We start from the raw sequence: 27,627 nt of genomic DNA on the forward strand, positions 1-27,627 counted from the left end.
CAACATGAAAGTAACTGAAGTGTTTCTCAGGGTTGTCCAGGGTGGCATCAGAATCACCCACTCCGTCGGCATCTCTGGGGGTGGGACCCAGGTGGCCTTGACGCACACCCCAGGAGAAAAAGCAGGTCTTATTCCTCCAGCCCATCCAGCGGCCCGAGACGCGGCCAGGATCCGGGGCTTTCTGCAGAGAAGCACAGTCTTCACGATACCCACAGCAGGCTTGAAGGAACAGACTTTATTACTCTAGCTCTCAAACACTAGAGGCTAAAATTCAGTTGAACTCTAACAATCTATTTACAGAGTGCTGTCAGCAGACCAGGCAAGGCTGGCCCTGGGCCTTCCCCGAACACCCAACAAGCTCGGCCTCCCAGCAGGCCTGAGCCGCCTTCCCCCTGTAGCCCACAGAGGACGTCTATATACACTTGACCGAACCCTCAGCGACAGGATACGAGGCAGGACGGCACCAGACCAACAGAGACACAGACATACAGACACAGATGAAGGCTGAGGCTGCCGAGCAGGCCCGAGGGCCTGGCTCAGTGCTTCTTCAGGCTGTAGGCCAGGCTGCCAGGGACCCTGGTGCCCTGCAGGGGCGGCGAGTTCCACACGGCGGAGCTGGTGCGCTTATGGTAGCGGGGCTTGCTCTTCTTGAAGATGTCCTCCAAGTCCAGTGGCAGAATGGTTCCGAAGAGTTCCAGAAGGTTCGGGGGGTGGTAGTACTGGTGGATGATGGCCTGGCTAAGCTGGGTGCCTGCAGGAGGACACCAAGGGCTGGGTCACTACCCTGGGGCTCCCCCTGCCCCCCACAAAGAGCCCTCGGCACCCTCTCCACCTCAGCATTCCTTCACCTCCTGTCAAATCAGCTCCTCTCAGGGCCCTCCTCCAGCCGCCCCCCCCGCCGCCAACCAAACATGGATAACCTCTCACTGCGTGCTCCTACAGCTGCTCTCCAGCGACTCACGTGAGCCAGGCGCTCGGCTGAGGTCACTGCATGACCCCTTCATCCCCACAGCCACCTCGGAGGCAGGCCCTCTACCCGCCCCCGTTTACAAGGGTGAGATCTGCCCAGAGGCACACAGCTAGAGACTGGCAGAGCCGGGATTTGAAGACAAGTCCAGCTCCAGAGCCAAAGCATCTGATGCCATCCTCGACTGCCTTGGTTGGCTACTCATCTCATCAGCACCACAGCCCCACGATGCCTGGTGCAGGCTGACACTGCCGGTGGCTCAGAGCCTGGCCAGCGAGGCTGAGGAGGACCCCGGGGGGGTCAGGAAGCAGAATGTGTGCCCGGCACTTGCCCTGCACCAGGCCTTCCTACGCTAACTCACTTCATCCTCGATAGCCCTTCTCAGCTGGGTGCTCTAAGCACCCCCATTCCACAGATGGGAAAACTGAGTGAGAGTTCAAGTAGGCTGGTAAAGGTCAAGGGCTCCCCGGCCACGCTGACCCCTGCCTGCTGCCGCCTCCGGAATGACTGGACGTTAAGGAGACGAAGTCGGATTCCAGTCACTGTGGGGTTCAGATGAGGTGAAACTCACAAAGCAAGCTCTCTTCTGTACAGCACTGATCCCCTCCAGGGTTCTGGCCCTTCCTCCAGGGAGTGAGACTGCAGCCCGCCCCGACCCCAGCTCGGCCAACTCTGTAAGGCAGCCGCTGCATGCACTGGCCCTGCTCACTCCCCGCAGGCCTTGCACCCAGGCCTGAGGTGGCACCTTCACACTTACCCACACTCCTGTTTAGAGGCCTGTAAACTCAGCGTCCCATCCTGCTGGGCCTCAAGTACCCCCATCCCCATCTCCAACTCCCCCAGCTGGCTGGAACCCCTTGCTCCAGCTCTGTGCGCTGCTGAAACCCCACTACTCTTAGCTCTATTCCCACCCCCAGGCAGCATATTTGGGTCCCTGTGGCCTGCTGGGCGGGACTCCAAAGGGGCAGCCAGATAGAGTCTGAGGTGGAACACCCAGCACCACGCCTGCCAGCAGCCAGCTGAAATCTAATGTATCTGTTGAGAATGGAAGCGCCCAACGTCCAGGTCTGGTCCTCAGACGAGCCCGCTGGCCACAGGGCGCCCACCCTTTCCCAGGCGCATCCCGAGGCCCGATGCAGACTTGTCGGCCAACGACTCAAGCTGCCAGCCCACGGGTACAACGGGCTCCTGACCCCCGCGGCCGCTGAGCCACCCCCTCCAGGGCTCGAAGTCGCAAGTGGGGACCCAGCTCTCCTGGGGAGCTCCGGGCCCTGCACACCTCTGGCCCAGTTGGGGATGGGCTTCCGGGGATGGGCCTCGTCATCGGTGGAGTCATCGCTGTTCAGATCCATCCCGTAGTTATCTGGGTTGATCTTGGGGGGCGCCCTGTGTCCCTGTGGGGTCATTTGATATGAGGTACAAGCTGGAGACTGGAAGAGATGAACAAGACCTTCAGCTGCCTGCCCTGCAGGCTGGCACCTCCCGCCACTGAGGAGCATGGGGCCCTGGCCACCTCCCCTCATTTCACGGGAAAAAAGAAAAAGGTTCAGGGGTCGCTTTTTAATTAAAAAAAAAAAAAAAAAAAAACACACCATATACATGGCTCCATGTCTTCCTTTTTCATGTGAAAGTATGTTGTAAACATCCTTCTAGGTTAGTGTGTCAGTGTGTGTCCTGTGACCCGCAGCAGGGCACTTCACTGGGAACCCCACGATTTGTAATTTAACCATGTGGTTCAGGTAACTTCCAAGTTTTCAACATCTTAAATGGTGTTGCAATGAAAACCTTATGTTACATTTTGCTTGTAACAGCATTAACAGGCTAAATGCTTGTCATTAGGGACTGGTTAAAGACCTTCTGGTACCACTAACTGGAACACAGCGGTCAAAAGTAAGAGATTTACAAGCGGTGAAACAGACAGACGCCTAGGATACATTAAATGAAAGGAAAAAAAATGAGAAAAAAATCAAACTGTCAAATGGTATGTGTTGTGGACTAAATGTATTCCCCCCCAAATTCCCATGTTAAATCCTAACCCACGATGTGATGGTATTTGGAGGTGGGGCCTTCGGGAGGTACTCAGGTCATGAGGGCAGAGCCCTCAAAAATGGGATTAGTTCCCTTAGAAAAGAGAGCTCCCTCTCCCCTTTGGCCATGTGAGGACACAGCGAGAAGATGGCCGTCTGTGAACCAGAGGAGGGCTCTCATCAGACACTGGATCTGCCAGCGCCTTGACCCTGGACTTCCCAGCGTGCCTGTCGTTTAAGCCACCCAGTCTAGGGTAATTTGTTGTAGCAGCACAAACAGACTAAGACAGTATGGATAGTCTGTGCCCATTTAAAACTATGTGTGTGTGTGAGAGAAAGTGTGTGTATAAAATGTATTTACACATAAAATATAGAAAGATATACACCAGACTTAAGACTTTCCCTCTGGGGGTACCTTTCTTTTGCTTTATATTCTTTTATAAAGTTTAGTTTCTTTTCTTTTCTTTTCTTTTTTTTTTTTTTTTTTTTTACAACAAATTCTACTTTCAGAATAAGGAAGAAGATATATTTCAAATATAGTAAAAATACAACTGGGCCAACTGTATCCTTCCACTTTCTTATGGTCTTAATACATACAACAGCCTGTGCCTTCGGCTACCGGGAAGAGAATAATGAGAGCCAGGGGGCCCTCTCCACCCTGATGCCCGGGCCTCACCTGCACGTCCACGGTCACGTTCAGGCTTTTGCTGGCCGCCGCAGCCTCCCTGGCTTTCTTCTCCTGCTCCTCCTGCAGCCGCTGCTCAGCCAGGCGCTGCTGTTCTTCCTGGGACCCCGGCGGAGGGCGGGATGTCACAGACCACGTGTGCGTTCTCCCCTCCCCCCCACCAACGCCGCGCAGCGAGGCAGGCAGGGCGGCTCCTGCACCAGGGCCCCTGGACCAGGCCTCCCAGCCCAAAGCTCAGGGCAGACCCCGTGGGAGCCACAGGCCCGGCTCCCCTTTACCTTTTTCTTCTTCTCCTCCAGCTCCCTCTGCAGCCGCTCCTTCTGTAGCCGCAGGGCCTTCTCCCTCTCCTGCAGCTCCCTGAGGACCGAGCAAGAGCCTGTCTGGGTAGGAAGCCGAGGCCTGGCCCCGTTCCACCCTTGCCAGGGAAGTCAGAGCCCTGGCACACGCCGCAGAAGAGGGAATGGCAGGACGGTCACGCCAGCGAAGAGCCAGCAGCTGTGTTCGCGCCCAAGGGGCTAGGAGCGCTCAGCCGAGGGTCTGGGAGCACTCAGCCCCGAGGCCCGCCAAACTGGGCCCCACGCCTCCACACCACTTAGACCTCCGTGCCTCAGTCTTGCCTGCTGTACAATGGGGAACATAACGCCTTTCCTCCAGAGCTGCCACGAGAACAAAATGAGGTCATCTGAGCTACCGCCACTCGTCCTGACCCACAGGCCAACACACAGCCCCAAGCCTGACACGAAGCAGGGAGGGGCCGTTCACGGCTCAGAGCCACCTGCACTGACTCGCTCATGACCCTGAACGAGTCACGGAACCTCTCTGGACCTGTGTCCCCCTCCGGGAAGTGGAGCAGCTGGCACCCACGCTGCAGGTGCCTTCAGGTGAGGATTAAACAAGGAAATGTGCGGAAAGCGTGTGGCTCGGTACCCGCCCAAGCTGCCAAACGTCATGACCGTCGCCACCCGCTGAAGCCCCTGGCGCTGCCCGACACACATCCAATTCTAAAGCTACATCAGCTGCCGCCCTCTGTCCCCCTCCCAGACTCCTTTCTCTGATTCTGCCCACAGGACCAGGGACCCCTTTGTGCCAAACAACACGATGGCCCTGACGCAGTCAGCCCTCTGGTTGTGACCCACCTCCTTCTGCACTGGGCCTGTAGCCACGCACAAAGACGGACACGGAAAGAAGTGCTGCCTGGTGTTTCCCAGCGGGTGGAAGCAGGAGAGAGGCCAGGCCTGGGCCTGGGCCCACCGAGAGTCTACACGCACACGGGCGGAGTCTGCGTCTGCACCCAGGCATAGGATCCCACATATCTCCTGGCCAGTGGTGACGGAGGCTTATCCTCCTCGGCATCCCCAGGACCCAGCGCAACCTGGCACAGGGACTGGCCTTGGATAAACGCTTGTGGAACTGAACGTGGAATTCTTGCCTATCGCAGAGACCACTGCCTCTGCGAGGATCTGCCACGGTCCCCAGTTGGAGGGAGGCAGGACAGTAGGGAAATGGTGGTGGGGGGGCAGCCCGAGTCATCACCAGCCCCAGAGGGGCACGAGCGGTGGGCACGAGCCAGGGGTGCCGAAGGCCCTGCAATGAGTCACAGCACGTGGTGGCCTGACTCTGCCACCCAAAGGCCCTCAGTGGCTGCTGAGAAATGCTGGCTCGTCCTGCGGCCCCCTTCCCCCTTACGTCAGCTGAGAAAAGAACAAACTCAGCTCATCCGGTTGGAAGCAGAACAGAGACACAACCCCGAGCGACCCTGCCCGTTACTCCTTGAACCTCCAGCAGCCAACACACCACGTTTGGGGGGTTCGCCTTGTCTGGAGCCAGGAAGAAAGCCTGTCCTTCTTTTCCAAACTCCCGAGCGAAGGCGGGAGCTGCCTCTAGGTGACGGCTACATCTGTGTGGCAGCCACACATGTGCACGGGAGGACGGCTGACGTGACGGCAAGGCGCCGCAAGGTCACCTGGGCGCCGGGCCTCCGCGATGCCTCACCTCTCGGCCTGCAGCCGCTCCAGCTCGCGCTGCTCTGCCAGCCTCTTGGCCTCGGCCGCCTTCCGCAGCCGCTCCTGCTCTTCCTCCCTCCTCCTCTGCAGCAGCTCCTGCTCTTCCTCCCTCCTCCTCTGCAGCAGCTCCTGGTGGCGCCTCTCCTCCTCCTCCTGTGACCAGAGAGCAAGGTCAGGGTTCGCAGGCCAGCCCAGGCTGGAGAGGCAAGAGCGGGTCTGGGAGGAAGGGGGGGTGGGGGGAGGAGCGGCTGGCCGGAGGGCCAGTCCTTTCCAGAAGCTCCTCTCGCGTCAGGAACAGCAGGGGCTGACTTCCCTGGTGGCGCAGTGGTTGAGAATCCGTCTGCCAATGCAGGGGACACGGGTTCGAGCCCCGGTCCGGGAAGATCCCACATGCACGGAGCAACTAAAGCCTGTGCAGCAAAACTACTGAGCCTGCGAGCCACAACTACTGAGCCCACACGCCACAACTACTGAGGCTGTGTGCCACAACTACTGAAGCCCGTGCACCTAGACCCCGGGCTCCGCAACAAGAGGAGCCACCGCAATGAGAAGCCCGTGCACTGCAACGAAAAGTAGCCCCCACTCGCCGCAAAAAGAAGACCCAACGCAGCCCAAAATTTAAAGAAATAAATATAAATAAATTAAAAAAAAGAACAGCAGGGGCTGAGCGCAGGGACACCCCATACGAGGCTCCATCCACAAGGACCACCGCAACCGGCTTGAGGAGTGTCTTGCGACAACTTTTGCTGCAGCAGATTTAGTAGTTAAGGGTACAGACTGGACGGAGCCAAACTCACGAGCTGGGTGACACGAGGCGAGTCACAGAAGCCTTCTGGCCTCGGTTTTACCCTCATTGATAAAATGGGGACAACAGTCACGCCCACGCCTCCTAAGACTGCTGAGTTTATACACGTGACGCACTTAGAACAGTGCCTGGCACAATGTAAATACTCCATACATTTTAGCCATTAGTCTTATAACCCCCTCATGCCAGATTTGTGTTCCCTAGAGTCATAAGACCGACAGTTCCCAGGAAGAGGTGGGCCCGTAATCTTAGAGGCAGAACGTTTAATCCTTGCAACAACCCTGTCGAGTAGATACCACTGCTACCTGAAGGAACCAGAGCACAGAGAGGTCAAATAACCCACCCAGGGTCACACAGCTAATAGATGGCAGAACTGAGATTGGAAGTCTGGCTCCAGAGTCCACGCACTTAACCCTCAAATTGCTGCCTCTACGGAAAACACAAGGCGGGTCACCGCCCCCGTCCCCACCTCCATGACCTTTGTTAAACTTCCTCGTGAGCTCAAGGCAGCAAGACCCATCAAGATCAACCCGACACAGGGGGGTGAGCCCAGCGGTCCAGGGGCACGGAGGCAGTGCCGTCCTCCTGCTGCGTGAGCCCGGCGTGCGTACCTGCTGCAGCCACCTGAGCCTCCGCGCCTCGTCCTCCTGCCTCCTGCGCGCCTCCACCTCCCCCATCTTCTTGGCTGCCGCCTTCTTCTTGGCCTTCTCCTCGGCCAGCCGCTCCTCCTTGGCCTGCGGAGCCCATCCACAGACGCCCATTGGAGCAGCCCCCCGCCACTCAGCCGTACAGGGTGGGGCCCAGTACGCAGCAGAGCAGATACTCCATGCCCCTGGGGCCCCGGCTAGCTCCCCACAGCCCGGGGGAGGGGCTACCCGGGAGCCAGACCTGCCAGGAGCGCAGGGCTGTGCTCGGTCCCGGGCAGACCTTCCACCCTCCACGTGGCTCAGAACGGACCCCACGGACGGCCACGAGAGGGATACAGGGCATCAAACCCGTAACTTCCCGACGGGTCCAGTCCTAACCCTCGGGCCACCCAGCGTGACGGGCCTGGGTCCCGCCAGGGCACAGCCCGCGGAAGCTGTTGCCCACAGCCCGAGGCCTGCACCTTCTCCGTCTTCTCGTCGATCTGAGCAAACTTCTGCTCGATCTGCTTCTTCTTCTCCTCCTTCATCTGCTCCACCCGTTCCCGGGCCTGCAGCACCTTACGGAGGCGCTCCTCACGCTTCCTGCGGGCACAGGGTGGTCATGGGGGCCCAGCAAGGCCGGGGGAGCCGGAGGGGGGGCGCGGGCACTTACAGCTTCACCTCCTCCAGCCGGCGCCGCTTGTCCTCCTCCACCTTCTGCCTGCGGAGCTGCTCGGCCTCCTCCTTCCGCCGCAGGTTCTCAAGGCGCTGCCGCTCCTTCGCCTGGGGGGGTGGCGGTGGGGGAGTGAGGGCAGCCCGGCGCTGGGCCAGGACGACCCCAAAGGCCTCCCAAGGGCCTGAGTCACGAGTGCCCTCACCTGAGCCCTGCCAAGGTGTGGGCAACACAAAAGTCAGGCTCAAGACTGGATGATTCAGATTGATCTGCTGAACCAACTAGTACTTTTCTCGTTGTTTTTTTTTTTTGAAAAGAACCCGCGTCCCCTGCATCGGCAGGCGGACTCTCAACCACTGCGCCACCAGGGAAGCCTCCAACTAGTACTTTTAAAAAGTTGTTTTTGAAATTATTATATAGCCACATCACAAGAAGTTTGGAAAATAAAGGAAAAAAATGCCATCCCTAATCTACTTCACCAGCCTATAGTAACCTCTGTTAGCAGAGGTTATAACTATATACAAAGTTATATTTGATAAAAGAGTTAAGAACGAGGGACTTCCCTGGTGGTGCAGTGGCTGAGAATCCGCCTGCCAATGCAGGGGACATGGGTTCAAGCCCTGGTCCGGGAAGATCCCACACGCCGCGGAGCGCCTGGGCCCGCTCACCACAACTACCGAGCCTGCGCTCTAGAGCCCGCAAGCCACAACTACTGACCCCGCGTGCCTAAAGCCTGTGCTCTGCAACAAGAGGAGCCATCGCAATGAGAAGCCCACGCACCGCAAGGAAGAGTAGCCCCTGCTCGCCACAAGTAGAAAATGCCCGCATGCAACAACAAAGACCCAACGCAGCCAAAAGTAATAATAATAAGAAAAAAAGAACCAGATTGGGAAGGGACAGAAAGGCAACTTTGAAAGTTATGGTTAATGTTCTATTTAAGGGGGTGGATGGGTACACATGTGTTAATTTTTTATTATTATGCTTTATAACTTTTACGAGTGTATACACACACACACACACACACACACACACACACACACACACACACACACAGAGTGTATCGACTCTTTCCTAACAGCTGAAAAAAAAAGAAAATACTGTCAAATGCTAACAGAGGTTACTATATAGGCTGGTGACACTGATTAGGGATGGCATTTTTTTCCCTTTCATTTTCCAAACGTCTTGTGATATGGCTACATACAAATCTCAAAAACAACTTTTAAAAAGTCCTAGTTGCTTCAGCAGATCGATGCTGGTACCCTCCTCCTCCACAGGCCCAGAAAGCCCCAGGGGCATGGCCATAGCAGTAGGCAACCAGCAGGACAGGTGGGGCCTCCAAGCCCTCCCTGGCCAAGGATGAGACTGGTGCTTTACCAGTAACGGTCAGGGGATAAGGGTAGAGGCTGGGACCTGGACTAGAGGCCCACCCCTCACCCCAACCTGGCTCCCATTAGACACCACCTCTGGGCTAAGCCACCCATCGGCCTTACTGTCCATTTCTCCTTGGCCACTGACCTTGACTATAGATTTCCCACCTAGAAATCTGGCCCCGAGGTAATACCATCCTAAAGATGGAGAGAAGGGCTCCGGTTCTGGGTGAGATGGAGTAGACACTCCCATCTGTCTCTCCCACTACATGTGGCTGTATAACCTAACAGAATGCACGGAGCAGTTATTTGAGGCCTCTGCAAGGCAAACAGCCGCAGGCAGACTGGGGAAGGAGACCAAACTTTGAAGCATCACCGAACCAGCAATGAGCTGAATGCTTTTTTTTCCCTCCAGCACTAACTCAGTGAAGCCTGAGACCCCAAAGAGATCACCGAGGTGCTGACAGAACTCTGGGAAGAGCCCTCTGGTTCTGACTCAAAACACTATGTTTTTTTCCCTCTTTTCTCCCTTCTCTCATGCTCTGGCCCACAAGCAATCTTGTGGTAATGGGGACAGCAGCAGTTACTGGAACCTGCAGAGTCAAAACTCAAGGAGGAGGACCTTCCATGCCACACTGTGGAGCTGTGATCCCAAAATGCTGGGAAACACTGTTGCCTTTCTTTCTGTCTCCCAGCTGGAGGCCCTCCATGTGGTTAGGGGAGCACACAGCAGAGCAAAACAACTAAGGCCCCAGCTTCCTGGCTGGGGGGCAGAAAGGGGGAGCCCCAGAGAAGAGGAAAGTACTGGATAGATTGAGAAAGTAGTACCATAAGGTTTTTATGAACTCCCGGGCGCAGCACCAAACTGGAGATGTTTGGATTTGACCCGAACTATCACACCTGAAACTTTGAGAACTAAACTCACGGGCCACCTGCCAGATCCCAGACGGACCGCTGACTGGCACACCCACGACAGATCCAAGGAGCACTGTAACGGCTTTGAAATCTGAATGGACATTGGAACCACAGGCCACAGAAAGCAGGTTGGAACCACAGCCAGAACCAGTGGGTTACTGCTAAAGCAAACTATCAACAGTCTCCATAAGATTTAAACAAGACCCAGAGTCTCCTAACATCATATTCAAAATGTGCAGGCTGCAATCCAGAATTACTAAGCATACAAGGACCAGGAAAATCTCAACTCCCACGGGAAAAGGCAATCAACAGACACCAATGCCAAGATGTTGGGTTGGAATTCTCTGACAAAAATGCCCCAACAAATAATCACAGCACTCTTAAGACAACTGGAAAAACAGAAAATCTCAGCAACTAGAAGATCTAAAGAAGAAGCAAATGGCGATTTGGAACTAAAAATACAATAACTGAAAAAAAAAAATTCAGTGGACAGATCCAAGAGCAGAATGGAGAAAACATGAAGATAAATCAAAATTTATCCAATCTAAACACAGAGAGAAAATATACGGAAGAAAAATTAACAGAGCCTGAGGGAACTGTGAGATGACAACAAAAGTTCTATGAGGACTTCCCTGGTGACCTAGTGGTTAGGATTCTGGGCTTTCACTGCGGTGGCCTGGGTTTAATCCCTGGTTGGGGAAGATCCCGCAAGCCGTGTGGTGTGGGAAAAAAAAAAAAAAAAGTCTATGAAGTACTGAAAAAAAACCCAAAACCTTGAAGAAATAATGGCTGAAGATGTCAAGCTTTGCTCAAAGATATAAATCTACAGATTCAAGAAGGTCATCAAAACCCAAACAGGATAAACCCAAGGAAACCCATGTCCAGCCACAAAAGAATCAAACTGCTAAAAACTTAATATTAAAACAAAGGAAAAAAAATTCTGAAAAGCAGGCACCAGAAGAAAAAAGACACATTATCTATCAGGGAGCAATGATTTGAATGACTGGGGATTTCTCATCAGAAAGTTTGGAGGCCAGACGGAAGGAGCACATTTTAAGATTGCTAAAAGGAAAGAACTGTTAATCCGGAACTCTACCTATATTCAGTGAAAATATCCTTCAGAAATGAAGGGAAATAAACTTTCTCAAATAAAGGAAAACTAAAGAATTTGTTGCCAGCAGATTTCTCAAAGAATTGCTAAAGGAAGTTTTTCAGACAGAATAGAAATAATACCAGAAGGAAAGGTGAAGCTTCAAGAATGAAGAACAGAAATGACAAATACCTGGGTAAATATCAAGACTTCTTTTCCTCTTGAGTTTCTTTAAAATGTTTGACAGTTGAAAGCAAAAATTATTCTGCTGGAGTCATCGATGTATGGAGATGGAATATGTAAGACAAGGATCACACACAGTGGGAAGTCAAGGCATCTACAGGTGGTAAGGTTTCTACATTCCAATTCAACTGATAAGATACTGATGCTTGGGCTTCCCTGGTGGCGCAGTGGTTGAGAGTCCGCCTGCCGATGCAGGGGACACGGGTTCGTGCCCCGGTCTGGGAAGATCCCACATGCCGCGGAGCGGCTAGGCCCGTGAGGCACGGCCGCTGAACCTGCGCGTCCGGAGCCTGTGCTCCGCAACGGGAGAGGCCACAACAGTGAGAGGCCCGCGTACCGCAAAAAAAAAAAAGATACTGATGCTAAAGTAATTGTGAAAGTTAAGTATGTAATGCCTCAAAACAACCATTAAAAACCCTAAAAATGATATAGTCCAAATCGCAAGAGACAAATTAAAATGGAATACTAAGAACCGTCAAGGGACCCCAAAAAAGGCAAGAAAGGGGAGACAGAAGAAAAAAACAAAGGTAACAGCCAATAATAATAAAACAGTAGACATAAATTGAAACATACCACTAAATATATCAAATAAGACACTGTTCGATTTTAAAAAGAAACAAAACCACCACCCTGACTCAACTATATGCTGTCTACAAGAAACTGAATTCAAACGTAATGACTGAGTTCAAAGCATTATGCTGAGTAAGCCAATCTCAAGAGGTCACGTGTTGTATGATTACACTCACGTGACATTCTCAAAAAGACAAAACTATAGTGGTGAAGAACACGTGGTAGGGGTGGGGGCGGGAGCCTTGTGGGGTGATGGAACCGCTCTGCATCCCAACTGTTGTAGTGGTTACATAAACCTATGCTTTCACAAAGTGTAGATTTCACTGTATGATAATTTTTAACATAAATAAGATTTTTTTTTTAAAGATGGAAAGAGAAATGGAGAGAGATGATCCTGAGTCATAGGGGCCGAGCTGGGGTAGGAAGCCAGGCTGGAGGAGGATGCTGGCCTTTGGGAGGGCCCCTCAGGGAGGGAGCAGGTGGCTTTGTGCTCTCCAACCACACGGACCCAGGGAAACCCAGCAAGAGGCCACACTGCCCGCTGGCCTATGAGGAAAGCACCTGGGAAACAAAGGCCACGTGGCACCCACAGCGCTCACCACCCTCTCGTCCTGCCCCCCGATTCCTACTCTCAGCAGGGCTCAGCAAAACAGGCTTTTGTCCTGAAGCTTGACTATTAGGATTTCCCAGCCCAGGTCAGAGAATTTATCCTGTTGCACTGTGAATTTTATAGAAGAAAACAAGAGTTTCTTAGGTCGTAGAATCCGTGCTTCCTCTCTGCCCCAACCTTGGAAGGTGGGCTGCTCCCCAGGGGCCACCATCAAGCCCAAAGCAGAGGGTGGGAGGGATCCAAAAGCTTGTGCAGCCCCTTCTGCCTCCAGGGGTCTCAAATGAGCAGCCTCTCTGCCATCCATCAAACAACCACTTCATGCCGATCCACGTGCTGGGTGCTTGACACTCGGTACTACTCCCTGGTTCATCCAATCTCCCTGAATGAACCTCTGTCTCCACACTTTGTAGCCAAGGAAATTTAGGCCCGAAGGTTAGGAAACCAGTCCAATGCCACAGCGACCTACCTAGGTAGGTCCCCTGGCCTCCTGAGGACTGTCCCACCCACGCAGATGTCGCATGCAGGGACCTGGGCTCCCCAAAGCAGGAAAGGGCAGCTTCCTGGACCTCTTGGTCATTCCTGCAAGGCCCCGATCAGTCTGGGTGGGGCACAGGTAGTTCCTTGTAGGAGGAAAAAGTCCAAGGCTGGTTCACTGCTGTGGGACCAGGTGCCTAGTAGGGCCCTGGCACAAAGACAGGTACATAAGAACCACACAGCCTGCTTGCTGGCATGTTGGATGACACGCCATGGCCCTGTCCACCCAGATGGGACCAGCCTTCTTGCAGGAGAGGCCAGTTCAGGACCTGCCTGTCCAGCTGCTGGGCAGCCTCTTGATTTGTCAAGCTCCACGGCAGTGCTCCTGGGGCCCTAAGACCCCTGGTTGGAGGCAGAAGCCCTCCAGGTAGGTGGCCCTTCAAAGTGCCAGTGGACACTGAAGGACTCAGGGGGATGCAACCTTGCAGCTGCTCGGGAGACCCTGGGAGCTGGGACTGTGGGCCGAGCAGGTCCCAGGCCCCCATGGCTCCTTGCACGCAGCCGGTGGTCCAGCTCAGCTCTGGGGTATCTGAGAAGAGAACAGCTTCTGTGGCCTTCTTTCTGGAGGATGGCACTGACAGTTCCACCATTACCCAGCAGACCCAGATCTCCTTTCCCCACTGCCCCACCCCTCAAGGCAGCAGCTTAGGTCTGCGATCCTGTAAATCTCGGTGGCCTGGGATCAGAGATGCCTTGTCTATTCTCTTTGCAGCCCCAGACACTGAGGGCAAGCCCGGCACCGGGGAGGTGGGAGGGACGTGGCTGGGGGGGAACACTGCAAGATGTGGCCCTGGTGACCCATCGCAGGTCACACCCCCTCTGCTTCCTCCTGCCTGGGGACCACACCCCCTCTCATCCTCCTGGGCAGGCTCTGCAGAGGGAGGACATCGGCTCCAGAACTGCAGGGCCGGCAGGCCAGCCAGCAACTCTAGCTCACCTCCCACCTCCCGGCCCCCTTAACGCTCCCACTGATGACGTTAGTGCCTCTACAAGTGCTGTCAGTTTTGCAGGGACAGGGCTACGGCGGGTAAGTGCTGGGTGGAGCTAGGTTACAGGACAGGGAAAGGCTTTACTTACAACAAAGCTGCACTGTGGAGGAGAGGAGACAAGGAAAAAGCCAAGAGTTAATGCCAGGTGGAGGGCATCCTGGAAAGCAGGCCGCCCTCCTGAAGACGCCAGTGAGTCTGCTTGGGGCCTGCGCCCTCTCCCAGCGCCACCACTCCTCTCACGTCACCCAGGCCTCACCCCCAGGTCAGCGTCCACGTGAGTCCCTCACCTTAACTACTCAGGCCGCCGGGAGGGAATGGGGGCGGTGCCTGGGGATGGATGGCCACGGCGGTGGCCAGCCAGGCCAATTCTGCCACTTCCCAGTCCCGGATCCCAGACCCGGCCGAGCCTCTAGGCTGCAGTGCAGAGCCCAAGGAGTCAGGACAGTCCCCAGATGTCGAGGGAGCCCAGGGCCACAGAAGCTCAAGCTGGTTCTTGACCAGTGCCAGGTCACACCGCCTTGGCCCAGGCCCCCGCTGCTCCCAGCAGCCTGGGGACATGCTGCAGCCTTCAGCCAGGCCGCCCTCACCTTGGGGTCCACGCGCAGGGGAGTGTTGCGCTTCATGAAGGATTTCACGCTGCTGTGAGGGGTCGAGGTCGGGGTCATGAGCGTCTGGTTTCTCTGCACGGTGTGCAGGAAGGTCCGGAGGGGCCGCACCACCTGCAGAGGGACCAGGGTCAGAGCCCGTGGGCGGGGTAGGGGGCAGAGGGAGGGCAGACGCACACTCACCTTGCTGGCGGGACAGGGCGGGGAAGGGGTCTTGCTCCTGGGGGGCTGCAGCTCTTCATCCTCCAGCTGCTGCTCTTCATCCAGCTCACTCACGGCCTGCTTGTAGCTGCGCTTCCTCCTGCCGGCGTGCGGGTGCAGCAGTGTCACAGGGCCCGCCCTCGCGTCCCCCCCAGCGCCCCCTGTCACGCCCCAGAAAAGGTCCCCCTTGTGAATGGAACTGGGCCCAGCCCCCGGGACTCCAGATTGAAAGGCACTGCAGAGGTGGGGGCTCCCTGACCAACCCTCTGCCGCCCAGTCAGAGGAAGGGGAGTGACCAGTCCAAGGTCACACGGCCAGGACACAGGAGGATGGGGGTCTGGGATCCCGTGGCCCACCCCCAGGCCAGGCTCCTCCCACAGCCTGAAGCCACCTCTGTTATTAAGTGAGAGCGCCAGTCCCCACCCCTGCTGAGAGGACACGGAGGTCCCTGACCACATGCCCACCCTTCCCAAGGGAGGACTCAAGGTTCGTGCCCCTCTGGGCCCCTCAAAATGGTCGCCTGCACACGCCTTCCCGCATGCGAACCTGACACTCTGAGGCGGCTCCTTGGGGCCATCTGCTTGGTCAGTCTTGGCCTCTGTGGAGAAAGCAGTTTCAGGGGGGCGATCGGGAGAGCACGGAGGGGTCAGGGGAACGCGCCCACCAGCAGTGGCCGTGGCAGGGGCGAGGCTCTCTTCCCGGCAGACCCCAGGGTAGCCAGGAGCAGAAGCATCAGGCTTAGCACTGCCCGGCCGTGACCCCTCTGTGGACGCGCAGAGCTGGCACGCAGCCTGCAGATCCCTCGCCCCCAGGCCTGGCCTCTGGGGCGAGAACAGCAGGACAGTCCCATCAAGGTGGCCCTAACCACATCCCACCCACCTCTGACACTGAGAGCCGGGGGCAGAAACCTACAGAAGCTGCAAGCTCTAACAGGCCCCTTGAGTGGCTTCGAAATCCCACTCCTCCCGGCCCTTTCAGCTGGGGCTGGCACGGGGGCGGGGCCTCCTGAGCAGGTCAACGTGTGCGGTGCGGGTCTGTATGTTTCAATTTGCTGCCAGGAGGAAGCGCCGATCTCTCCCCCGGCTCTCCAACACTTTTTACTCCAAAGGGTCCCGGCAGCCCCTGGGGCCTATGGGGCTGGCATGGCCATTGTGCTAACCCCGTCCAGCAGCTGAGGGAGCCGTGTTCAAGCTCTCATGGCTATGGTGCTCCTCCCACCAGGGAGATGCAGGCCAGGCCCCAGAGCCCACAGCTCTCATGCCCTTTAGCCAGGAGACCCACAGAGGAGAGAAGTGAGCCAGCGACAGAGACAGAACACGAGGCCGGGTGTTCACACCCCAGGACACAGTTCCTCCTGTCCCCCCTGGATTGAGGCTCCAGGCCTTGACCTGGCATGTTCACAGTTAACGCCCCAATTCAGGTCCCACCCCCAGCTTCCTGCACCAACCAGCCATGGCCACCCAGTGGCACTCAGCAGTGGCTCCAGCCAAAAGGTGGGAGATGAAACGTGCAGACTCGAAGGAGATCGCTGCACCCTGGGTCTCACTTTCCCTCAGCCTATCAGCCCAGAAAACCGGGCTTGCCTCTCCTCCAAGAGAAAGTCAGGCCGAGGCTACCACGGCCTGCGTGGCCCTGACGGTCTGTAGGTCAGGAGACTCACCCGGCCGCCCTTCAGAGGGCGTTCCCTGGCCACCGGCTGCAGGCTGCGAGCCGGGCGTGCTAATGGCGATCTTGGTGGCACTGCGGAGCTGCAAGGCGCTGCCACTGTTCTTGGGGACCTAAGGGAAGAGCCATGGCTTTAGGGGTCTGCACATGGGACTCGCAGGCCCACCCCTCCCTGGCCTGCCCATCTCACCTCCGGCTCAGCTGCCTCCTCTAGCTCAGCTTCCTTGCTGGGCTCCTCCGCCGTGGGGCTGGAAGCAGAGCAGGGGGCACTGCGGGAGCCACCCAGCCCAAGCCTCCCCGCAGAAGCCCCTCCCCTACACCCTGGGGTAGCGACCTAGGAGGGACGGGAGGATGGGCAGCCGGAGCCAGTGGCCCCGTGGTTTAATTTGCGGCCTGGGCAGACGAGCGGTGCCAGCTTCTGAATTTGGCTTCGCTTGTATTCCACCAGGGCCTTGATTCGGGAGGTCGGCCCTTTCCCAGCTCCGTCTCGACCCTTTGGGCCTGAATGAGCCACGTCTCTTTTGAGGCCCGTTCTCCATTCACCGCCGGCAAAGTCACCGGTCTCCCTGTCCCAAGCACTGCCCCTCTGCTCCAGAGCAGGGAGTCGTGGTGGTGGTGGAATAGTTTTAGTGACAGCAGGACGTGGCCTCCAGGAAAAGGAGCGCTGGCTCAAAGCAGTGCTGGGGTGTAAGCCTGGAGCAGGAAGCACCCCACCAACCCCCATGCCACCCACCCCAGTCTGAACTGGCTCCTCACGGCTGCACTGGCTCATCCACAGGCCTCTGATTTGACAAAGCAATGAAGCCCAGGCCCCAGGGTAAGGCTTGGAGGGGTCAAGGCGAGGCCAGGACTGACAAGCGATGTTGACAAGCAATTCGGGAAGACCTGACACCCGGGTGGCACTGCCTGGTAAGACTGGGGCAGGGGCAGGGGCTAGCGGGCGGCAGCCCAGGGGCAGTCCCTGTGATGAGGGAAGGCTCGAGCACAGGAAACGCCTCCACCTGTGGGGCTCACCTAGAAAGGGCCCCCCGTGTGCCCTGCCCAGCCCTGGGAAGGTCCCCAAGCCCTGGAACTGAACTCACCTCACTTTCTGAGGCACCTCGACATTCAGGAGCCTCTCCAGGTAACTGTGGCCTGACAGGAAAACAAAGGAACAAGAGATGCCTTCAGAATCAGCCAGGTGCCCCTCCAAGAGGTCCAGGGAACCAGGCTCTGATGGGGGCTCCACCACTTCTCATCTGCAGCCGGACCCTCTCCACCTGCAGACCCCTCCTTTCACTAGACATAGACCCTCTCGACCCCGGAGACCTCTCCCCCTTTCCTGGGTGCAGATCCCTGCCGTCAGCACTCCCTCGACTCCTAACACCCTCAACAGAGCTGCTGGCTTGATGTCTCCTGCTACCCCCTAGAGGGTAGCATGCCCATCTGAGGGCACGTCTTGGCTCCTTCAATGGGTTGGGAGTATCCTGGGAAGAGGGACAATGTCCAGCTCTGAGCCTCCAACTCCCAGCACAGGCCAACACAAAGCAGCTTATTCATTCAACAAACATACATCGAGGGTCTATACCATGCACAGGCCCTGGGGACCCAATGGAGAGCGAACCAGGCTGGGCCACGACCTGGTCTAGATAATCATCAGATAATCCTGTAACCGACATGTGACATGTGCCATGACAGAAACAAGCAGAGGACTTGAAAAGCCTATAATGGGAAGCCGAGCTGGTCTGGAGGCTGGGACGTAAAGGATAAAAAGGTAAGAAGGTCGCAAAGGAGGAAGGGGAGGGAGGAGGATGTCCTGGACAGTGGTTCTCAAAGTGTACTCTGGGGTTCTTGAAGTCGAGTGCCCAAGAGGACCCTTTTGGGGGACCCACGAGGTCCTAACTATTTCCACCATAACACCAAAATGTTATCTTCCCTTTTCATGGTGTTGAGATTTGCCCTGAGAGAGTGAAAGCAATGGAGGTAAAGCACGAAGCCTGGGTACCAAACTGCACCCCACACTCGGGACGGAAACGTCTGGTTTCACTTAAGAATGTCCTTGGTGAAGGAATGAAAACTATTAATTTTATTAAATCTAAACTTAAGTACATGTCTTTCTAATACACTATGTGATAAGGTAGGAAGTATGCAAAAATGCCCTTGGGCTGCATAGCCAAGTCTCTGAAAAGCACAGGGGTCTGAGGTCTCAGCTGAACTGGCCCCTTTTTTAACGGAATGCTGTTTTTAAGTCAAAGAACAACTGACAAACTATGGCTAATCAAGCTTCGGTATTTGGCAGACATTTTCTTAAAAATGAACAAAGGGGGCTTCCCTGGTGGCGCAGTGGTTGAGAGTCCACCTGCCGAGGCAGGGGACACGGGTTCGTGCCCCGGTCCGGGAAGATCCCACATGCCGCGGAGCGGCTGGGCCCGTGAGCCATGGCCGCTGGGCCTGCGCGTCCGGAGCCTGTGCTCCGCAACGGGGGAGGCCACAGCAGTGAGACGCCTGCGTACCGCAAAAAAAAAAAACAAAAAAAAACAAAGGGAGTCTGTCCCTTCAAATAAAACGAACAGTATTTGTTGCCAAGAATAAAAAACTGAGCCCACAAAAAAGCCAAAAATAGAATTTTGGACCTTGTATCCACCACCATGAACTTCATAGCTTCCCAATGCCTAAAGATGTTTCTGATGAGACCAGAAAGCAAATGTGCTCCTTTAAAAACATACATAATGAAGTGTGTCGACATCTGGAAGATGTGCATACCGCCACACATTTGTGAGTATGCACCAATTATCTGAAAAAAAAGGATATGCACCGTTATCTGAAAAGGCTTGTGAAGTACTCTTCCCTCTTCCAGCTACGTAGCTGCGTAAGGCCAGATTTTCTTCATATACTTGAACCCAAACAACACAATGCAACAGAGTGAATGCAGAGCCCAGCTGTCTTCTTTTAAGCCACACATGAAAGGGACCTGCAAACTGCAGAACAACGCCAGCCTCCTCATCACATTTTTGTTTGGAAAACAGTTATTTTTTCTTAAAAAAAACAACCAACAAAAATAAACACAACTAACCTTAACAGGTGATTGGCTTGTTACTTTTATATTAAAGTATTAAATAATACTTTTAATATCAAAACAGAAGGTAGTATTAATATAAAAAATATTAATGAATATTAAGAATTTTTTAATCCTTCAAGTTAATTTCTAATACAGTAACTGTCAATAGATAGCGCCCTCATAATCAAAAGCTCTTTGGGGTCCTCAATAATTTTGAAGTCTGGAAGCAGGGGCTGAGGCCAAAAGTTGAGAGGTGCCAGTCTAGGCAGAAGGAACAGCATCGGCAAAGGCCATGAGGCAGGAAAGAGCAGGCTTTGCTGGGCACAGGAGCCTGGCTCGGCTGGAGCATCTGGGCCACAGGTGCGTGGCCAGAGGTTAAGGCTGAGGGAGCTGAGGCCGGAAGCAGGGACCTTCCTGGGGTGAGGCAGGCAGGCCTGGAGGTGTGGGAGGGCCAGCTCCCACCTGAGGGGTCTGTAGCCAGGAGACAGCTCACATCCCCTGCCTCCCATCCCAGCTCAGGGCTCGCTGATGAGGGGGCAGAAGGGTGAGAAGATGCCCATGTGACCGCACAACTATTCCACCAGCGCAAAGAATGCTCTGGAATGTTAAGTGCCACCTGCATGCCATTCAGGCTTCAGAACAGGTCTGGGGGCAGGGAGGAGGCCTGGAAGGGGGTCGAGGGGCACCACACTGGCTCCAGAGGCTCCCCCGAGGCCCCAGGCCTGTTATGGGCGTCACTGGCGGTCCTCTCTCCCCGGCTCACCTCCCCGCTCCCCTGCTGCAGGTGCTTCCTTCCCCTCCCACAGTAACAAGTTACACTCAAATCCTGATATCAAGGGCTGCTTCTGGGGTAACCCAAAGTAAAATCCAACCTCTGAGTTGCCCACCCAGCCAAGCCCCAGGGCCTGGGTGTCAGGAAGGCCTCCAGGAAGCCCCCTCTCCCCTCCCTGCTCCACACCCTTGAGCGCCCCTGAGGGTCACCCAGGCCACACCTCCACTGAGCTTCAGGGACCCAGGCCGTCTGCAGTTTTATCATCCAGTTTTGTTTTGATTTAGATGGACTGAGCTGTACCATAGCCAAGCACTAAGATGGGTCCTCTACCCACATTCAAGGCAGGTGTTCTTACCATTTAACACATGGGGAAACTGAGGTTCGGAGAAGGGTGTGCCCCAGGACCCCCAGGCTCTGTGTGACTCCAAGGCTTAACCACTGTGTTTGACTGTCTTCCTTCCACAGGACTGGGTCAAAGGCGAATCAAATCAGAAGCCCACCCGTGTGCAGGGCAGGGGGCCGAGCAAACGGACTGGCTTAAGAAGAGCTTCTGGATGTCTGACCAGAAGCATGGGGAGGGCCTCTAGGATCTCTCCCCAAACCTCCCTCTAGAGTTCCAGGCTTGCCCGCCCTCTTGGGCCCCTGCCCAGGATCAGATTCACACCTGAGGAAATCTCCAAGGCAGGTCAGAATCACTGGGGCCCTTCTGAGAATCCAAAAATGAACAGTGTGCCAGATCGCATGACTGCACAGGCCCCCCCGATTGTGTGTCCTTGAGCCCCAGGCCCTGGAGCAAACCCTTCCCCAGGCGGGGAAGAAACCGGGCCCAGGGAGGTGCCCTCACCTGCCTGACAAGCCCGCCCTGTGGCTTTCCACCTGGCCTCCTCAGCAAGCAGCCACCATCCCAGAAGGGACGAAACATGTGGGGCTCCTCCCAATTTACAGACTTGGTAGCCTCCTTAAGCCTCAATTTAAATGTACAGCTGGGGCCAGACCAAACAGTTACGTTAACAGGAGGTGGCCCACAAACATGGTGAATCTAAGTGAGCCTCCACAGGAAGGAAGGGGAACACGCGGGCCCTGGGGAAGAGGCCCAGGTTCAAGCTCAGCATGGCATTAACCACAGGGACACTGCGGCCAACGGCCCCGGACCTCAGTTTCCTCATTTGTAAAACAAGAGCGTCGGACCAGATCTGCCCTGTCCAACGTGGTAGCCACTAGGTACGTGTGGCAACTTAAATCTGAACTATGTAAAATGTAATAAAACTAAAAATTCAGTTCCTCGATCAAACGAGCCACATTTTGAGGGCTCAATAGCCATTCGTGGCTCGCTAGTGGCTACAGTATAGGACGGCACAGATCTGGAACACTTCCACCACTGCAGAAAGTTCTGTGGACAGCTCCTTGCTAAATGGTCCCCAGAGCCCCTTTGGCTGAGCCAGGCATGAAGGACCACCCTCCACAGCCTTGCCCAGAGCTGAGCCCCAGACTCACAGATGATGCGGGCGGAGGCGGCCGGCTCTTTGGTGGCCTTCCTGGCAATCCTTCTGCTTGATCTTCGGACGGTGCTCTCCTCTTTGGAAACCAGGGAGTAATTCTGGGCCAGCGAGACCTGGGGACCCGGGGCGGACGGGGCGATCAGGCTGCGCCGCACTGACCTGCGGTCCACACGGGAGCCCGTGGGTGTGGAGAAGTTATCCGGCAGGATGGGAGCCAGCACCCGCTCCCGCCACGGGGAGGCCGGAGAGCTGGGCGAGTCCTGCGGGCCTGGGGAGGTCGCGGCAATTCTGAGCTTGGAGGCGGATCTTCCTGCTCCGACTCCTCGGCCCTTGGGGTCCTGGGGTGTAGTTATCAGGGAGCTCACGGTGACAGACTCCAGTCTCCCGGCCTCTGGCTTCTGGGGTGTAGAGTCCTCCTCTGAGGTCAAGGTGGTCTGGGAGGCCAGAGCAGCGGCCGGCGCCAGGGCGGGGGGTGGAGCCTGGGCAGACTGGAGCTGGCTGAGGTGCTGCTCAGCGCTCCGGCGCTCGCTGATGCCAATCTCCACCATGGGTACCAGCTGGCACTGGGCCAGGCTCTCCTTGGGCTTCTCGGTCAGCACCGTGGGAGACTCAGGGGTGGGCGAAGGCGTGGCTGCCGTGGAGGTGGCTGCAGCTGCGGCCGCAGCACGGGTCACCCGCCGCAGGACGGAGCCGTTCTCCCCCACCACTGTGGCCAGCCTCTCCACCTTGTCCTTGCTGCGGAGGTGCCGGGAGCTCTGATGGCTGCTGCGCATCTTTCTGCGGGACAACCTGCTGGAGGAGGTGGAGCGGAAGCTGAGCTGACCCAGCGGGGCGGGGAGGCTCCCCAGAATTCCAGCTGCAGGCACCGGCCTCCCCAGGAGCCGCCAGCTCAAGTGGAGTCTGAAGCGGAGGGCTAGGAGGCAGAAGACCGGGGTTCTGGTCCAGGCTCTGCTGCCTCTAGCCGTGACACCCCGGCTGCCCCTCTCTGGGCCTCAGTCTCCCTACCTGTAAATTGGGATAATGCCTGTCCTCTCAGAACCACTGGGAAGATTAAATTCCCCTAAACCTCCCACTGACCGGGGTCACGCTGGGCCAAACACCTTGCTGGAGGCATTACTCATGCTGTCGCCTAAACCACCAGACAGCCCTGAGAGGCAGGGACAATTATCCTTACTTTAGACTCCAGAAACTTGAGGCTTAGAGACGTGGAAAATTAACCCAAGGACATACAGTTGCTAAGGGGCAGAGCTGGGGTGTGCACCCAAGACCACCTGACCCCCAAGACCCAGCCTCTTTCCCCTGGTACTCGCAGCCCATGGTCGTTACCAGGGTAGTTATAACCAGCACAGCAACAGGGGGTTAGGGAACAGCACCCGGTCTACACCTCTGGTCACTCTCCCCCAAGCAGAAGGTCAGGTTCTCTTGCTTCTCCTACCTCTGGAAGGAGAGGCCCAGATCAAACACCATCCCCACCTCCAACACACACAAGCTCTGGACTCCACGGCCTCGGGTCACGCTTCATTTCCCCTGGGCGGCTCCTCATGTCAGTTAATACCTGCGAATCAAGCTCTCCACGTGGGCCCCAAGCCTCCGCCCCTCCTACCTTCTCCGGACAGGGTCTCTGTTTTCATCCTGAACATAAGAAATCCGTCTCTTTTTCCGTCGGTTCTTCTGAGAAGGTGTTTTGGGCATCAGCTCGGGCTCCCTGCTGAATTCTCTGCTTGGTACAAAGAGGGTGATGTTCGAGGCTGCCTGGAAACCATGGGTCCCCCTTCTCCACCCAGCCCGACCCCTGCCCCCTTCCTGGCAGTGCCTGGTCAAGCTGGGGTGACCAGCACCAAGCGAGCTCTCCAAGGCTGCAAGTGAGTCACCGCAGGCACTCAGGGCTCCGCAACCCCCCCCCCCCCCCCCCCCCGCCCCCGACACATGGCAGGGGAGCAAGGTTGCCAGGCAGCCCCACCCTCTGAGGTGCAGCCCAACACTTCTCCCCCTGCTTCCCATCACCCTAGTCCTGAGCGTCCTGTGCACTCAGCAGGGACTGCTGGCAGCCTGTCTGTTCTGCCTGTCAGGAGGGGAAGCGGCCCCCGCTGGGGCCTCAGGCAGCCCCGGGTCCGTCCCTCCCGCACCTGGTGAACATGCGCTCGGCCTCCTCCTCGATCTCCTCCAGCCACACCATGTCCTTATTGTCCACGTTGCAGACAAACTCCATGAGCTTCTGGTCACAGAGCTCCAGCAGGTGAATGGGCCCTGGGGCTGTCGTCCCCATGATGGCTCTGTCGGGAGAAAGCAGAGATAAGAGGCATGAGGGCTCAGGGCTGGAATCTTCACACTCTTCAATGCCGCCCCATCCCCACCCCACACAGCACGTTGCCCCCAGAAGCCCACAATGACCAGCCAATTGTGGTGTCAATGGACCTCCTTACAAATGGCTGTCTCTGGGGCTTAAAATGACAGGGCACGGCCAACTGCCTTCCTGGATCAGCAGAAACTGTGGTCCCACCAGGTAGGACCCCTTGACCTGCCCAAAGGCCTGCTCTTACCCTCCTAAGGGCTCCTCTCCTACTGTCGGAGGGTGAGTTACCCACGAGCTGACCCCAGGCATCAGGCCAGAGAACATCAAATCCAACTGCCTCTTCGGGAGGCCAGTGGCTGGAAGGGGTTCTGCGTCCCAAAGTAGTGGGTAAGAAAGCGGGGTCTACAGACAGGCTCTTCTCTAAGGGGCCCCTACAACCCTCTCCCTTGAGCTGAAATGCCCTTGAGACGCATGAGGGAGCACGAGGGGAGCGGATAAGCAATGTCTTGTTTTTAGGAAAACTTGTCTAGAAATATCAGGCAGTGGAAAATACAAAATTAGTTTTCTCTTAATTTCCTTTAAAAAAAATTTTATTGAAGTATAGTTGGTTTTCCATGCTGTGTTAGTTTCAGGTGTATGGCAAAGTGATTCAGTTATACATATATATTTATTGTTTTTAAGATTCTTTTTTATTACAGGTTATCACAAGATATTGAGCACAATTCCCTGTGCTATACAGTAGGTTATCTATTTTATATATAGCAGTGTGTATATCTTAATCCCAAACTCCTAATTTATCCCTTCCCCCTCTTCCCCCTTGGTAACTAGATTTGTTCTATGACTTCACTTAATTTCTTAAAAAACTAGGAACTCAAAAAAGCAAACAAATAAACAAACAAAAACAACTGGCAACTCAGATATTCTCCTCAAAACTCAGTTATAAAATCATCACCAAAGCCCCAGGCAAGGAAGAAGTGTTCTATTCTGGTCATAGCAGGGGCTCAATAAATATCCCGACTGGTAGAATGAATGAAAGAACAAATGAATGGGTGACAGTCGTTAGCCACAATAACAGACTGCATGTCTCATGCCATGGCAGTAACCCACCACCCTGATCTACACCTTCAAAACCAAGAACCACGCATAGCTCAGCCTCCCACCTAGGATGGGAACTCCTGGAAGGAGGGGCTAAGTCACCCCTTACAGAGCTTAATGCCAGGTCCTGTTGCAGCCTCATAGGACTTCCTGGGGGCTGATTTCCAGGGCACACGAGCCTTTGTTCCTTGAGCAAGCTCTGCCCTCTGTCTGGAACCTTCTGTCTCCTATTTTGTGCAGCTCATTCCTCAGCACTTGGCTCTCAGCAACTCAGGGAGGACCTGACCACCAGCTACCATCCTATCCATCAATTTCAATTCTCCGCATGGCACTTGGGTGACTGTATCTGTTTGCTTGCTGCCTGTCTCTGACCACTAAGCGTTTGTTCCCTGAGGACAAGCCTTTGTCTGTCTTGCTCGCAGCTTTGAAAGCCCAGAGTATGGCACAGTGCCTGGCACAAAAGGGATACTTGTTAAATGAATTCATCCATCTATCAACTCTATACCTAGAAATAAACATTCTACAGGTACTCCCACCCCAACACATACACACGTACAGGGACACCAAATGAACTCATTCTACACAGGTTAGGGCATGCCTTACTCATCCAAAGGCCTACTCCTAGATGCCAAAGGCAGCACTCATCGGGGCAGGGCCAATCGGGCAGGACTGCAGAGGCTTTGGGCAGAGACAGCTCTGCAGCCAGCCAGTCACCGACACAGCCTCTCGGCTGCCATCCTTCTGGATCCCCCCAGTCCCTCTGTCCCAGAGCTCAGCCCTGGCTAAGGGCAGGAACACAGTTTGAGGCTAGGAAAGAGAAAAATGTTAAAGGAAGACAAAACACTTTGTTGCTATGGAAATCAACAACTTGCTCTTTTTTTTTAAAGTATTTGTTCAAAATGGCAAAATGGGCGAAAGCTTCTTTCACAAAGGGCAAAAAGGTGTTTGGGCTTCTTCCATGAGGAAGTTTGTTTTCAGCAGCCTCAGCCTGGGTATTTAAAAAGGGTCATTGTCATTAGATCAGAGGTGACCCTGTGAAAGGAGGGATCAGTGTAAGAATGAGGGTCCTGGGAAAAGCAGCAAAAATCTCTTCAGCCCCTGCAAGAACCTGGGCACAAACCCAGAGCACCCTACATCCCACCAAGGGTGAAGGGTGCTTGTTCATTTTCGTCTCCCAATACTTCTCTCACATCATACACCAGACTAGGGCCCCACGGCCCTCCTTCACAATACCTGTTCTTTTGAGGGTGCAGGAAGTCGGGCACCTAACTGTGACCTCGCCTCAGCAAAGAAGGGTCACAACAGTTGCTTTCTTTAAAGAGTCCTACTCCGTGCTTGGATGGAGCATCATCTCATTTAATTCTCACCACAACCTCAAGGAGACCCTTGTACAGATGAGCAAATTGAGGCAAAGAGAAGTTAAGTCAAGGGCAAGGCCTGGATGTAAATTGTGCTCTTAACCACAAGCTTTGCCGCCTCCTCCATTTCAACCTCGGGAAGGCAGGGGCCAAGTTCTGGCTCTGGGCGCCCCAGAGAAGGCCACTGTCAGTGAACGTGCTTGGGAAATGACAAGATCAGGGGTAGCAGTGGACTCCAGAAATGGTCACTTTAAAATGTTGCTCAGCCGATGGGGGAGGTGTTGAGCGAGAGTTAACTGTACAGAAATGCCATCTGGCATAATTCCGTCACACAACCCGGTCGGTGTGCGCTTCCTGCGCGTCCAGATCAACAAAGGGCCTCCTGGGCACAAAAGAAGGTGCTAGGCACCGGGAGGGGGAAGGGACGGGGTTATTCTCTAGGATGGAGGGTGGGGGTCATCTCTGGCCCCAGGACCAAGGCAGGTCACCTCGTCACTTGGAAGAGGTGGTCCATCCACTGCCAGGCCGCAACGAGGGGTAGAGGGTCACGCCCCCGGTCCGGGGCTGGAGGAAGGGGTAACAAATCGCTAACTACCCCCCCACCCCCGCCGGCCGCCCGCGCGCACTCACTCGACTGCACCGCGTCTCCTAAGTGCTGCTCCGATCCAAGTCCGACGACCTTCCCAGCACAAATCTCAGCCCGCCCAAGTCCCACCGCTCCCGGCCTCCAAAGCTCGCGGCTGCAAGGAAGCAACGGGGCGGTGCAGCGCGGGCCAAACCTACGATTTTCAAAACTGAAGGCTCGGCCAATCCCCGGCAAGTTTGTCTGTGCGGCTGCAGAAACCTAAGCCAATCAAGTAAAAGGAAGCACCAGTCCGGCCATCTATTGGCTACTTGGATTGGCAATCTGCGGGACTAAGAGGCGGGGAAAGGAAGCTTTGAAACTTTAACCCGAACAGCTTCCGGGAACGGCGGCGCGCGGCCTAGAGAGTAAGTCG

The 27,627-nt window shown here is 55.5% G+C and overlaps 1 protein-coding gene across 2 annotated transcripts; it reads right to left on the reverse strand.

Moving 5' to 3' along the window:
* Positions 1-220: 220 nt before the first annotated feature.
* On the reverse strand, positions 221-27,396 carry INCENP (inner centromere protein). 2 transcript variants are annotated; one of them, XM_024749385.1, is made up of 18 exons: positions 27,260-27,396; positions 24,010-24,156; positions 23,487-23,600; positions 21,879-22,672; positions 17,658-17,709; positions 16,766-16,823; positions 16,571-16,688; positions 15,457-15,508; positions 14,893-15,010; positions 14,692-14,823; positions 7,787-7,896; positions 7,596-7,716; positions 7,099-7,221; positions 5,672-5,835; positions 3,958-4,036; positions 3,671-3,778; positions 2,247-2,397; positions 221-751 (listed from the first exon to the last, which is right to left on the reverse strand). In XM_024749385.1, exons 2-18 carry the CDS (start codon positions 24,147-24,149, stop codon positions 537-539), a joined length of 2,649 nt encoding a protein of 882 aa, XP_024605153.1. In that variant the 5' UTR covers positions 24,150-24,156; positions 27,260-27,396; the 3' UTR covers positions 221-536. The 2 variants fall into 2 exon arrangements, with proteins under 2 accessions (XP_024605153.1, XP_024605152.1); XM_024749384.1 differs by having other exon boundaries at positions 21,879-22,675.
* Positions 27,397-27,627: the final 231 nt, after the last annotated feature.

This window comes from Neophocaena asiaeorientalis, unplaced genomic scaffold, assembly GCF_003031525.2.
Source record: "Neophocaena asiaeorientalis asiaeorientalis breed wild unplaced genomic scaffold, Neophocaena_asiaeorientalis_V1.1 scaffold43, whole genome shotgun sequence".
NCBI lineage: Eukaryota > Metazoa > Chordata > Mammalia > Artiodactyla > Phocoenidae > Neophocaena > Neophocaena asiaeorientalis.